The sequence below is a fragment of the Salarias fasciatus genome, chromosome 8, assembly GCF_902148845.1.
Source record: "Salarias fasciatus chromosome 8, fSalaFa1.1, whole genome shotgun sequence".
In the NCBI taxonomy this organism is placed as follows: domain Eukaryota; kingdom Metazoa; phylum Chordata; class Actinopteri; order Blenniiformes; family Blenniidae; genus Salarias; species Salarias fasciatus.
In genome coordinates, this window is record NC_043752.1 from 20,550,006 (window position 1) to 20,561,923 (window position 11,918).

At 50.5% G+C, this 11,918-nt stretch overlaps 1 protein-coding gene across 4 annotated transcripts in view; it reads left to right on the forward strand.

Annotated features, from left to right (window-relative positions):
• Positions 1-8,330, forward strand: part of exoc6 (exocyst complex component 6) — a 24,017-nt gene extending 15,687 nt beyond the window's left edge. For 2 of the 4 annotated variants that reach the window (XM_030097965.1, XM_030097967.1), the window contains 5 exons: positions 2,132-2,273; positions 2,357-2,430; positions 5,733-5,845; positions 7,155-7,166; positions 8,133-8,330. In XM_030097965.1, the coding sequence (XP_029953825.1) occupies positions 2,132-2,273; positions 2,357-2,430; positions 5,733-5,845; positions 7,155-7,166; positions 8,133-8,259 (468 nt within the window). In that variant the 3' untranslated portion in view covers positions 8,260-8,330. The remainder of the gene's footprint in view (positions 1-2,131; positions 2,274-2,356; positions 2,431-5,732; positions 5,846-7,154; positions 7,167-8,132) is intronic. The other 2 variants (XM_030097966.1, XM_030097968.1) reach the window with 1 other exon arrangement.
• The last annotated feature ends 3,588 nt before the right edge of the window (positions 8,331-11,918 follow it).

Here is an 11,918-nt window from a genome sequence, read left to right on the forward strand (position 1 = left end):
GCCTGCCTGGATGTTGTCACTCCGCTGGGGGTGGATCGCATGCAGCAGAGCCCTCACCGCGGGAGCTCTTCTCTCTGGCGTCGCTCATTCCATCATGTTTAGACGAGGAGAAGCAGGAAACATGAGGCCGTCTCCCGGAAGCACCGTCACCTGGCTGTTAGCGCCACCTGCTTTCAGTAAAAACACACTTTTCAACACTTTCAAACTTCACTGTTGAATGGCTGTCAGCATGCTGAACGGAATCAGGACAGTATCTTGATAACTTAACAATAATTCAATGAAGCAGCAAAACATGTAAAAAGAGTCACACTTCAGTGTCTCTTCAAGAAGTCCAGTCCTTATTCACCGAGACAGAGTGTTTCCATGGCGACGCAGTCCAGGTGTCCTCCGCACGCTGCAGTCTTCAGAGGCTGGAGGCCCCGTCGCCGTGGAAACACAGTGAACCCGCCACCGTGCGGACGGGGCCCGGGGTGTGGTGGACCGGAGGGTCCCGGTTCTGCTGTGACCTGCTGGCCTCCTCAGACCAGCAGCCGCTTCATTCTGCTGACAACCAGCCTTTCTGGGCAGCAGTGAAACGTGGCGTCTTCCCACTCCGCTCTCTGCACTCGAGCGTTTCCTCCTTCTTTTCTTCTCCAGACTCATGTTTCTGCAGTTGCTTTGAGAATTAGTGAGTTTATTGACCCTTCAGCTGATTGAATAAGTGATTGGCGGAGATGTTTCTGTTCGCCTGGTAAACCAGCCCCGCCCACTCATCCACATTTGGATTTGGAGTTAAGCTCAGTCTGGATAGGAGCCCATAGAAACTTCCAGCAGGGGGCGTCAGTTACTCCTTTGACTGACAGGCACTTCAGCCAATCAGCGCTTCAAAACAAATACGTCATCAAAATGCGTTAGCTTCTGTAAGGGTTAGCATTAGCTCATTAGCTCTAGCTTCTCTACACTCAAAGACACGCAAAAACGTCTTTTCCTGTCAGACCCTCTCCAGGCCAGACTCTGCTCTTGCTTGATTGTTGTAATTCTTGGTATTTTGGCTAGAACTTTACTGATTGCAGCTTTCAGACGATGGTTAAAGTTAAAGTCCGTCATCGCGCAGCGATAGCGTCACTTCCGGTTTAGCCACTGGAATTCGCCAAAAAAAAAAAAATGAAAATAAAAAGCGGCAACGCTGATTGGCTCGGCCGTTTCAGGACCGAGTGAAACCCCCTCTATGGCTCCGACCCAGACTGAGACCAGCTCCAGAATCCAAACGGAGGAGGAGTGGGCGGGGCTGGGTTACCAGGCTAGATTTCTGTGGTGTGAGGGTGAAACGCCGTCTGATGGCGGTTTCATCGTGTCAGGCAGTAGTTCAGGCAGAACGGTTCCGCCGGGTTCTGTCTCCACCCGCGGCTCTGTCCAGACGGGTCTTGTCAGGTGACCTTGTGACCTCCAGCAGGACCACCACCTCCTGGCGCCCGGGCTTTGCATGCGTCTCCTGCAGAACGGAGGCCGTTGATGTTCTGCAGTTTATCGGTCCATTCAGAGAGTGAGAGCTTCAGCCGCCTGGGGGCGGGGCTCGGCTCCCCCCCCCCCCGGGCGGTGGAAGCTCTGACCGTTCACACCATGCCGTGACTGTGTGTGGAGTGCTGCGTGTGTTTGATGGTTGATGGCGCTCGTGTGTTTCTGACGGGACCTGCATGACCCGGTCCCGGTCTGCTCTCTGCTTCCTGTGTGACGGTTTCCCAAAAACACCCGATGAAAGTCGAGCTCGGAGTCAGAATCTCTTTACCGCAGTCCAGAGGTCAAACCCAACAGTGAGCCAGACTGCACCATCCTGCCAAGAGTTTTCACTCTGCTGCAGACACACAGGCGACCTCGAGCGACCTTGAGTGACCTCCCGCTGTGAACAGCTCTTCCAGGAAGGCCCTCCAAACCCACAGGAGTGTGTGGAGGTCTGGACTCCAGACCGGTCCACAGTCTTTTCCTCTGACAGAACGCTGCCTGTCCTGCTCCACATGACCCGTGTCCACTGTGTCCCATCTCTCACGCCTCCATCCCGAACACACAATTCTGTCCTTCATGTCCTCCCGCTCCTCTGGACCGTCTGTCTCACCGTGCCCCGCCGTCCCCCCTCCCGTCCGTCTCTGTCCTGCAGGGGAAAGTGGCCCAGACCGCCTGCATGTCGGCCTGCAAGCACCTGTCCACGTCCCTGATGCAGATGCTGCTGGACTCGGAGCTGAAGCAGGTCAGCATGGGAGCCATCCAGCAGTTCAACCTGGACGTCATCCAGTGCGAACGTGAGTGTGTCCGTCCCTCACCGTGAGACGCCCGTGAGGACAGCTTCTGTTTCAGTGAGCCTCGCTCTGCTCCGTCTTCTCAGTGTTCGCCAGCTCAGAGCCCGTCCCCGGTTTCCAAGGAGACACGCTGCAGCTGGCCTTCATCGACCTGAGACAGGTGAGGACATAGCTGCACAGCCAGGGCTGACACGTCCACCGTGTCCTGCACAGCCGGGGCTGACACGTCCACCGTGTCCTGCACAGCCGGGGCTGACACGTCCACCGTGTCCTGCACAGCCAGGGCTGACACGTCCACCGTGTCCTGCACAGCCGAGGCTGACACGTCCACCGTGTCCTGCACAGCCGGGGCTGACACGTCCACCGTGTCCTGCACAGCCGAGGCTGACACGTCCACCGTGTCCTGCACAGCCGAGGCTGACACGTCCACCGTGTCCTGCACAGCCGAGGCTGACACGTCCACCGTGTCCTGCACAGCCAGGGCTGACACGTCCACCGTGTCCTGCACAGCCGGGGCTGACATGTAGAAGTTTTCTGAAATCAAAACAATTTTCACTTCTTCTATTGGCAGATGTTTTTACTTAAATGAAGACACAGCCAATAGAACAATTGATGGTGATTGGTCAGAGCTCTATGACTGGATCACTTTGCTCCAGGAGGTTCCTTCTCTCTGTATGATGACGTCATTTAGAACTTTCCTGAGGAGTTGCAACAATGTATCAGTTTAAATCAATTTTTTTTTTTTTTTTTTTTTTTTTTTTTTTACAAAATGCCACAAAGTCCATCATATTTAATTTAATCAAACATTGAATGTAAATATGATCAGTATTTCAAATGATGCATTTTCGTTTCAGTCATGATCTGGTAGTGTGTGACTCAGCTCAGCGGAGTCCAGCATGTCCTTCAGACTGGAGTCAGACCACCGAGGTGGACTGTCCTGTGAAACATTGATCCAGAGAGCGTCTCTACCGTTTGATTTGGACTTGAAGTCCAGACATTTGTCATCAGTGGAACCTGAGGCTCACAAAGTGCATCACGACTCTTCAGGACTCATTTTCTGACACATGGTAGTTCATGTGTGATTCTAGTCTGGAAAGTACAGTGAATGCACGGCGCCGCTTCACGTGACCCTCATGTCCCCCGTCTGTGAGGTGTGAAGACTCGTCTCACGCTGTCCTTTTCAACTTTCGCCCGTGTCTCTCACCTGCAGAGGAACTCTCTGGTATGTGAAGTGTTGGGGTGTGCTGTGAGCGGTTAATCTGAGCCTGAGGAGGAGGCTCGGCGCTGCTGCAGCTCAGCGCACTGATGGATTCTGTCACCCAAGAACAACACAGGCTGAACCCTGCTCACCTCCACTCATCAAGGCTTTACCTGAGAAACACTGCTGTCTGGAGCCGATCGGGCTTTCTGCAGGGCACTCGGGAGTTTAGCACATCTGTGTGTCACTTTCAGAAAACTTTGTTGTTCAAGCGATGTCTAGAAACTCAGACCTTCATCTGGACAGAACACCAGGTTGGATTGTTATCATGGTGACTGTCAGCTCCAGAACTACCAAGTCCAGGAGGATCTGGACTGGACTACAGTTTACTCCCACTGGACACAACAAACATTTTACATTTAACATTATGTGAATAATAATCACACTTTGTTGATCTTTTGGGGAAATTTCCTAATTTAACTTAAAAACTTCACAAGTTGAACGTGGCTGCAGGCTGCACTTCACGATTCGACCTGAGCGTCGTCTGAAAACTCTGAATCCAGAGAATTCCCACTGCAGAGAGGACATGACCCCGGTGTTTTGGAGTTTTCCTCTGTGCAGATCATTGCACCCGACGGGTCCTTGTCTCTACCTGACATGTTAATCCCAGCCTGAGGTGACGGCTGAGGTTACTCACAGGTCCTCCAGCTTTGGCCTTTTCACCGCTAACTTCTGGCTTTAATGTCTCGGAGCTGTCGTCCTGAACTGCAGCAGTCCTCGCCTCGGTGTGTTCAGTGTCTGAAACACGTACTGTGACGGGATTGAAGCTGCATCGTCTTAAAACATGAAACATGAGTCAGAAAGTTGAGCCGTTTCGCTGCGAGAGTGAATGTGTGGGCTAGCTTTAGCATGTTAGCATCAGGGCCACAGCGTTCAGTACTGCTTTATGTGGTTTTAATATTTCATGCTGCTTCAGCTCTGTACATAACACGTGTTGATTATCATGTGTGGAGCAGTGCAGCACAGACCTTCCCTCTGGGACTCATCATGTATCTCTCTTCTAATGGCTCATACTGGTTCATACTGGTTCATACTGGTTCATACTGGTTCATACTGGTTCATACTGGTTCATACTGGTTCATACTGGTTCATACTGGTTCATACTGGTTTATACTGGTTCATACTGGTTCATACTGGTTCATACTGGTTCATACTGGTTCATACTGGTTTATACTGGTTCATACTGGTTCATACTGGTTCATACTGGTTCATACTGGTTTATACGGATTAAACTGGTTTATGCAGGTTTACACTGGCTCATACTGGTTTAAACAGGTTCCGGATTGGGCGAGCTGAGTCATGGTATTGTAAAATTGACAAACACTTCTTGGAAGTGTCAGAGACGTGGAGATGGGCCGTGACTGATCTGCACCTCTTGGAAAACAAATACTGGGAATGTGTATATTGAATGGTCCAGATTCCAGTCGCCCCTTCATTAGCTGCCCCAACAATGAGCCGTGAGAAATGAGCGAACGCGCCTTTCTCTGGATGACTGGACTCGCGCCGCTCCGAGGAGCTCGGGCAGGAAGTCAGAGGGAAACTCAACCAACAGTTTACAGCAAATGCTGTTTTTCTCTGTCTTTGATAAACATATTTTGTTGACAATAAACAGCAGACAACAAAAGTGGGTAAGTCAGTAGCATCACTGAACTTTCAAACCCGAGAGCAAAGAGCTCAGCGGCCCGGACTCAGTAACATTGTTAAAGTTTACACACTGGAGTGTGAAGGGCTGAACTAAAGCAGGCAGCAGAGTGAGGCGTCTCCTCCTGAGTGGCTCATCAGGAGCTCCAGGTGAGAAGAATGGTATTGTTGCTAAGCCTGAATAATGGTATTATCACTAAGCCGCTCTTTCACTGCTCATTCAACACGACCAAACACCCAGCTGTTCCACCCCGTGGCATTAGCATACACTGTGTGTGTGTGTGTGGGGGGGTCATCTCCATCAGGTTGACCACAGGTCATGTGGGGGTCATTTCACACCGCTTCACACAGAGTGGAAGTTCAGCAGCGCCAGAGCTCAGCCGCTGGCCCTGGTGTGTCGGAGCGGTGTCGCTCCTCGGTTCCTGTCCCGCTGTGGCTGAAAACAGTCGGCTGCTTCGGTTGAGCTAACCTACCATCTCTCCTGGACCGTACCGGGCGGGAGCACTAGATGTCGCTGTATGCCAGCAGAAAGCGTGTGTGACCTTTGCGTGTGTGTTTGGCAGCTGCTGGACCTGTTCATGGTGTGGGACTGGTCCACCTACCTGGCGGACTACGGCCAGCCCACGTCCAAATACCTGAGAGTCAACCCGGCCACCGCGCTGGCTCTGCTGGAGAAGTGAGTACATGTGACGGTGTGTCACCGCCGCTGCTGCCCCGGCAACAACAGGCGCACAACAACAACGCAACAGGCGCACAACAACATTCACCCAACAACAGGCGCACAACAATATTCACCCAACAACAGGTACACAACAACGCAACAGGCGCACAACAACATTCACCCAACAACAGGTGCACAACAACGCAACAGGCGCACAGCAACATTCACCCAACAACAGGTGCACAACAACGCAACAGGCGCACAACAACATTCACCCAACAGCAGGCGCACAACAACACAACAGGCGCACAAGAACATTCACCCAACAACAGGTGCACAACAACGCAACAGGCGCACAACAACAACGCAACAGGCGCACAACAACATTCACCCAACAACAGGCGCACAACAACGCAACAGGCGCACAACAACATTCACCCAATAACAGGCGCACAACAACAACACAACAGGCGCACAACAACATTCACCCAACAACAGGCGCCCAACAACATTCACCCAACAACAGGCACACAACAACAAAACTACAGGCGCACAACAACAACACAACAGGCGTACAACAACAACACAACAGACGCACAGCAGCATTCACCCAACAACAGACGCACAACAACAAAACTACGCACAACATTCACCCAACAACAGGTATTCAACAACATTCACCCAACAACAGGCATTCAACAACAGGCACACAACAACCCAACTGGCCTTCATCTACATTTACTCAACAACAAGCGCACAACAGGCATTCAACAATATTCACTGAACAACGGGCGCACAACAGAACTAGCATTCAACTACAGCCACCCAACAACAAGCATTCAACAACAGAGGCATAACAACGGGCACACAATAACCCAACAACAAGCATTTAACAACATTCACCCAACAACAGGCACTCAACAACCGAACACCAGGTACAAAACACCAACAACAAGCATCCCATAGCAGATCCTCAACAACCCAACACCAAGCACCAACAACAGGGGCACAGTGTTACTCCAGCAGCCTCAGAAGTCCTGAACAGTCGGACTGTGACGCTGTAGAGAGAGATGTGAGAGCACCAACAGTAACATGGTCAGGTGTTTATCACTTCTCACACTGCTGTTGTGCTGTACCACGTTTACTCCTGTCAGAACAGCAGCAGTCAAATCAACAGGAGCTTCAAGCTCAGATGAAGAACAGAGTTTTTTCAGAGCTGATTTAATGGAGTTTAAAGGATCAGATTGCCGGAGTGCCCTCGAGCCTTCTCTGTGTCTAACTGTGCTCTCTGCTGTTCTCTTGCCCCTGCTGTCTGCCCTGGCAGAGTCTACAGAGGGTAGGTCTTCTTGTCCTCTTTCCTCCTGTTTTCCCTCCATCAGGTTCTGAGACCCTCATGTTTCATCGTCTGGTAGTTTTCATTCTCAGTTTGTCTCTCGGCCACAAACATTCAGTTCATAGTGATCATATGACTCTGTATGGCCACAGGAAGAAGCTACGCTAACATTAGAAGCTAGCAGATGTGAGGAGGAACGGTAAAGTTTTTAGTTTGAAAACAGGATGAGAGCAGGGCCGTGTGCAGGAAATGATCCAAGAATTCACACCAAGAATTCCAAGTCAATGCTAACATGTAGCCACAGGCTACTGCTAAACATGTAGCCACAAGCTAATGCTAAGCATGCAGGCACAAGCTAATGCTAAGCATGTAGCAACGGCTAATACTAATCATGTAGCAACAGCTAATGCTAATCATGTAGCAACAGCTAATGCTAATCATGTAGCAACAGCTAATGCTAATCATGTAGCAACAGCTAATGCTAATCATGTTCCACCGGCTGCTGCTAAACATGTAACCACCGGCTAATGCTAAATATGTAGCCACCAGCTAATACTAAACATATAGCCACCAGCTAATGCTAAATCTGCAGCTACAGGCTAATGCTAAACATGTAGCCATCGGCTACTGCTAAACATGTAGCCACAGGCTAACGCGCCACTGGCTAATGCTAAACATGTAGCCACAGTCTAATGCCAAGCATTTATCCAAAAGCTAATTTTAAACATGTAGCCACTAGCTAATGTTTAACATGTAGCCACCGGTTAATGCTAACATGTAGCCACTGGTGAATGCTAAACATGTAGCCTCCAGCTAACTTTAAAAATGTACCACCAGCTAATGATAAACATTTAGCCACAAAATAATGCTGAACATGTGACCACAAGCTAACTGTGTGTGTGTGTGTGTGTGTGTGTGTGTGTGTGTGTGTGTGTGTGTGTGTGTGTGTGTGTGTGTGTGTGTGTGTAGGATGAAGGACACCACCAAGAAGAACAACATCTTCTCTCAGTTCAGGAAGAACGACCGGGACAAACAGAAGCTGATAGAGACTGTGGTCAAACAGCTGAGGAGCCTGGTCAACGGCATGTCCTCCTAAAGACACACACACACACACACACACACACACACACACACACACACACACACACACACACACACAACAAAGCATGAAGGAAACTAACTCCCAGCAAACAGACATAAGTTATATCTCTTACTGTTATATGCGACTGAATACTCCATGTAAATAACACACACACACACACACACACACACACACACACACACAAAGTTTACTGGGCTTTTAACAGGAATAAACAGTAAAGTGTTTGTAAAGTATTTTTAACTGCTACGATAAGACAAACTATGTTTTGTACGTGTGTGAGAGTGAGCCGAGAGGAGCTGCAGCTGCTGGAGTATCAGCAGCACACACACACACACACACACACACACACACACACACACACACACACACACACACACACACACACACACACACACACGTCAGATGACTGTGTGATGGACTGATATGAAGGAAGGATTCAGGAACAGGTTCTTCTTCACTCGGTGAAACATTGTAGATTTTAAACAATCCTAAAATCAGCCTAATGTTAATAAAATAATGTAAATGTTGTATATCCAGTGTAAAGATAGGATAAAAGCTCCCGGTAGTGTGAAGTCGTGTCTGCAGTCAGCAGAGCTGCAGCAGAGAGAAGGTGTTTCCTCAAAGCAGAGAGGACTGATGGTGCTGATGCTGCAGCAGCTGGCAGACCGACGGATGGACGGATGAGGAGATGAGTGGATGATGACGTCTGGAAAGACTGATGTTCATGTTCTCTTGAAACCCCGGGTGGATGTTTGTCATTTTTCCTCCTTTTTGAGCTGAACTTCTTCAGACAGATCGACCGTGAGCAGGAAGGAGTGACAGAAACACACTGTTCAGGAGGAGGTGGAGGTCTGGGGGAGGTGGAGGTCTGGAGGAGGTGGAGGTCTGGGGGAGGTGGAGGTCTGGGGGAGGTGGAGGTCTGGAGGAGGTGGAGGTCTGGGGGAGGTGGAGGTCTGGGGGAGGTGGAGGTCTGGGGAGGTGGAGGTCTGGGGGAGGTGGAGGTCTAGAGGAGGTGGAGGTCTGGAGGAGGTGGAGGTCTGGGGGAGGTGGAGGTCTGGGGGAGGTGGAGGTCTAGAGGAGGTGGAGGTCTGGGGGAGGTGGAGGTCTGGGGGAGGTGGAGGTCTAGAGGAGGTGGAGGTCTGGGGGAGGTGGAGGTCTGGGGGAGGCTGGATGAAGTTACTTTGTGTGTCAATAAAAATAATTGTCTTGACTGTATGAGAGCGAAGTGTGAACTGACACTTTCATCGAAACATCAGAGTTCTGAAAATATCGTTTCTGTTTGAAGAAATGAGGCGAAGCGATGGAGGAACTGAGCGAGGATCCAGTCTGGATCAGGACGGGTTTTGAATCCTGATTCAGTTTAGATCGTGATTCAGGTCGGTACTGTGTTTGGATTGGGATCAGTTTGGACCAGGACTTGCTGGGATCAGGACTCGCTGGGATCTGGACCTGTCCCTGCTTCCTGCCTGGTGTGTTTCGGCGTCACTCCTCCCCTCTCACTGGGTTCTGCAGGTTCCTTCTCGGTTCTTTTGGTTCCTCAGGGTGAATAGAGCTTTGGACTTCAGAACCCACAAAAGCAATAATGAGGGTTCTGTCCGGCTGTCCGTCCTCAGTCTCCGGCGCCGGTCCTGTCCTCCTGTCCCGGTCTGGACCGTGGTGTAAATGTGTCTGTACAGTGAATCCTGCAGGTCTTCTGCTGCTCTGACTGGAATGAAGACTGGAACCTCCAGAACCCGGAGCTCCTGGAGCCTGAGCGCGAGACGGTCTCTGTCCAGGAGACGGTCTCTGTCCAGGAGATCGTCTCTGTCCAGGAGACGGTCTCTGTCCAGGAGACGGTCTCTATCCAGGAGACGGTCTCTGTCCAGCAGGCCGTCTCTGTCCTGTCCAGCCTCCTGCTTGCGTCGGCCTCACGGTGAATCGGGCGCTGTGGCTGCAGCGACGCTGGAGCTGCTCCAGCATTAAAGGCTGATGAACGTTCTCAGGCTCCGAGTCTCATTTCATCCAGAACGTCCAGCGATGGGAGAACTCTGGACACTGTCCAACTCTCAACATCCTGAAGGTCCTCACGGAATCAAACTCTCATCAGGTGTTTCAACAAGCTGCAGAACAGTCGTCTAAAGAGCCACAGTCCAGGTTCTCTGTTCTACAACTGAAGAACATTTTCTGTGGTTCACATTTAAAATATCCAGAGAATCTAGAGACGTTCAGAAAGTTTCAAACCTGGAATGACAGAAACTTAATGAGACATTTATAGTCTGATCAGGACTGATGGAACATGGAGACTGTTCTCCACAAGAGACAAGGTTCTCGACTGTGTCACTGTGCTCAAACCGACTGTTCCACCCACAGCATCTACAGAACCTCTACAGACACTAAATCACTTTCTACATCTCAACTGCAGCGAGTCAGAGGACACAACACACACACACACACACACACACACTCCCCGCTGGGCCTGTTTGGGTGTCTGTTGCATGTTCTCTCCTCCACTTGTCTCTGCATGGGGTCAGAGTTCATCAGCCCCCGAGAAGCATCACACACCTTCAGACAACACAACCAGATCACCTGGAGAACCTTCATGGATCCTCCACACGACACCTCCCAGAACCCTCAGCAGAACACACCACTACCCAGAACCCTCAGCAGAACACGCCACTACCCAGAACCCTCAGCAGAACACGACACCTCCCAGAACCCTCAGCAGAACACAGCACTACCCAGAATCCTCAGCAGAACACGACACCTCCCAAAACCCTCAGCAGAACACGGGTGGAGGACCACAAGCCCAGGAAGAACCCTCGGACTACAACAGGAGGCAGAACACAGAGAGAGAACCTCATCAGAGGAACACAGAGAGAACGTCATCAGCAGCACACACACACACACACACACCCAGAGACAGAGGCGTCACTTGTTCTTGTCCCCTCGTCTCTCTGCTCACACGCTAACTGGGAAACAGCAAGTGAACTTTGGCCCGGGTCAGCGGCTGGATGTCGCCCGGGATGTAATGAGGCGAGAGACCACACACACACACACACACACACACACACACACACAGAGGGGCCGTGTGGACTCTTGGTGGTTATGGAGGATAGATGTGAGCTGATCTCTGCTCCATGTGATTAGAGAACAGTACCGACTGAGATCGGTGCTGGTCCCGACATCCCTGGTTCTCTCAGGTCTGTTTAATGAAAATGAGCAGAACTGTTGAACCATAGAACATGTTTTACTCCACTGTGAGAGTCAGACCGATTACTGTAGAGAACAGTCAGAGAGAAGAGACAGTGAAGAAGACAGGTGGTGTTTGGGTCCTTCATGTGGACAGACGGCTGTTGTCTCACAGACACTTAGTTCAGTTCAGGAGACAAATAATAAATAACATCAGCAGGAAATCAGCTGAGAGACAGAAAATAGTCTGATCTGGTCTTTTTCTTTTTTCGAAATCTGCCGTGTCGGTGTAATAAAGACAATAAATGATGGAAGATTTACTGATTTACCTCCACCCTGATCCTGATTTACCCCCACCCTGGTCCTGATTTACCCCCACCCTGGTCCTGATTTACCCCCACCCTGGTCCCTGGTCCACCTCAGACGCAGTTTCCAGCTCGGAAAAGTTTCTCTTTTTGCCAAAGTTTCTTGGCAGAAGGTGTTTG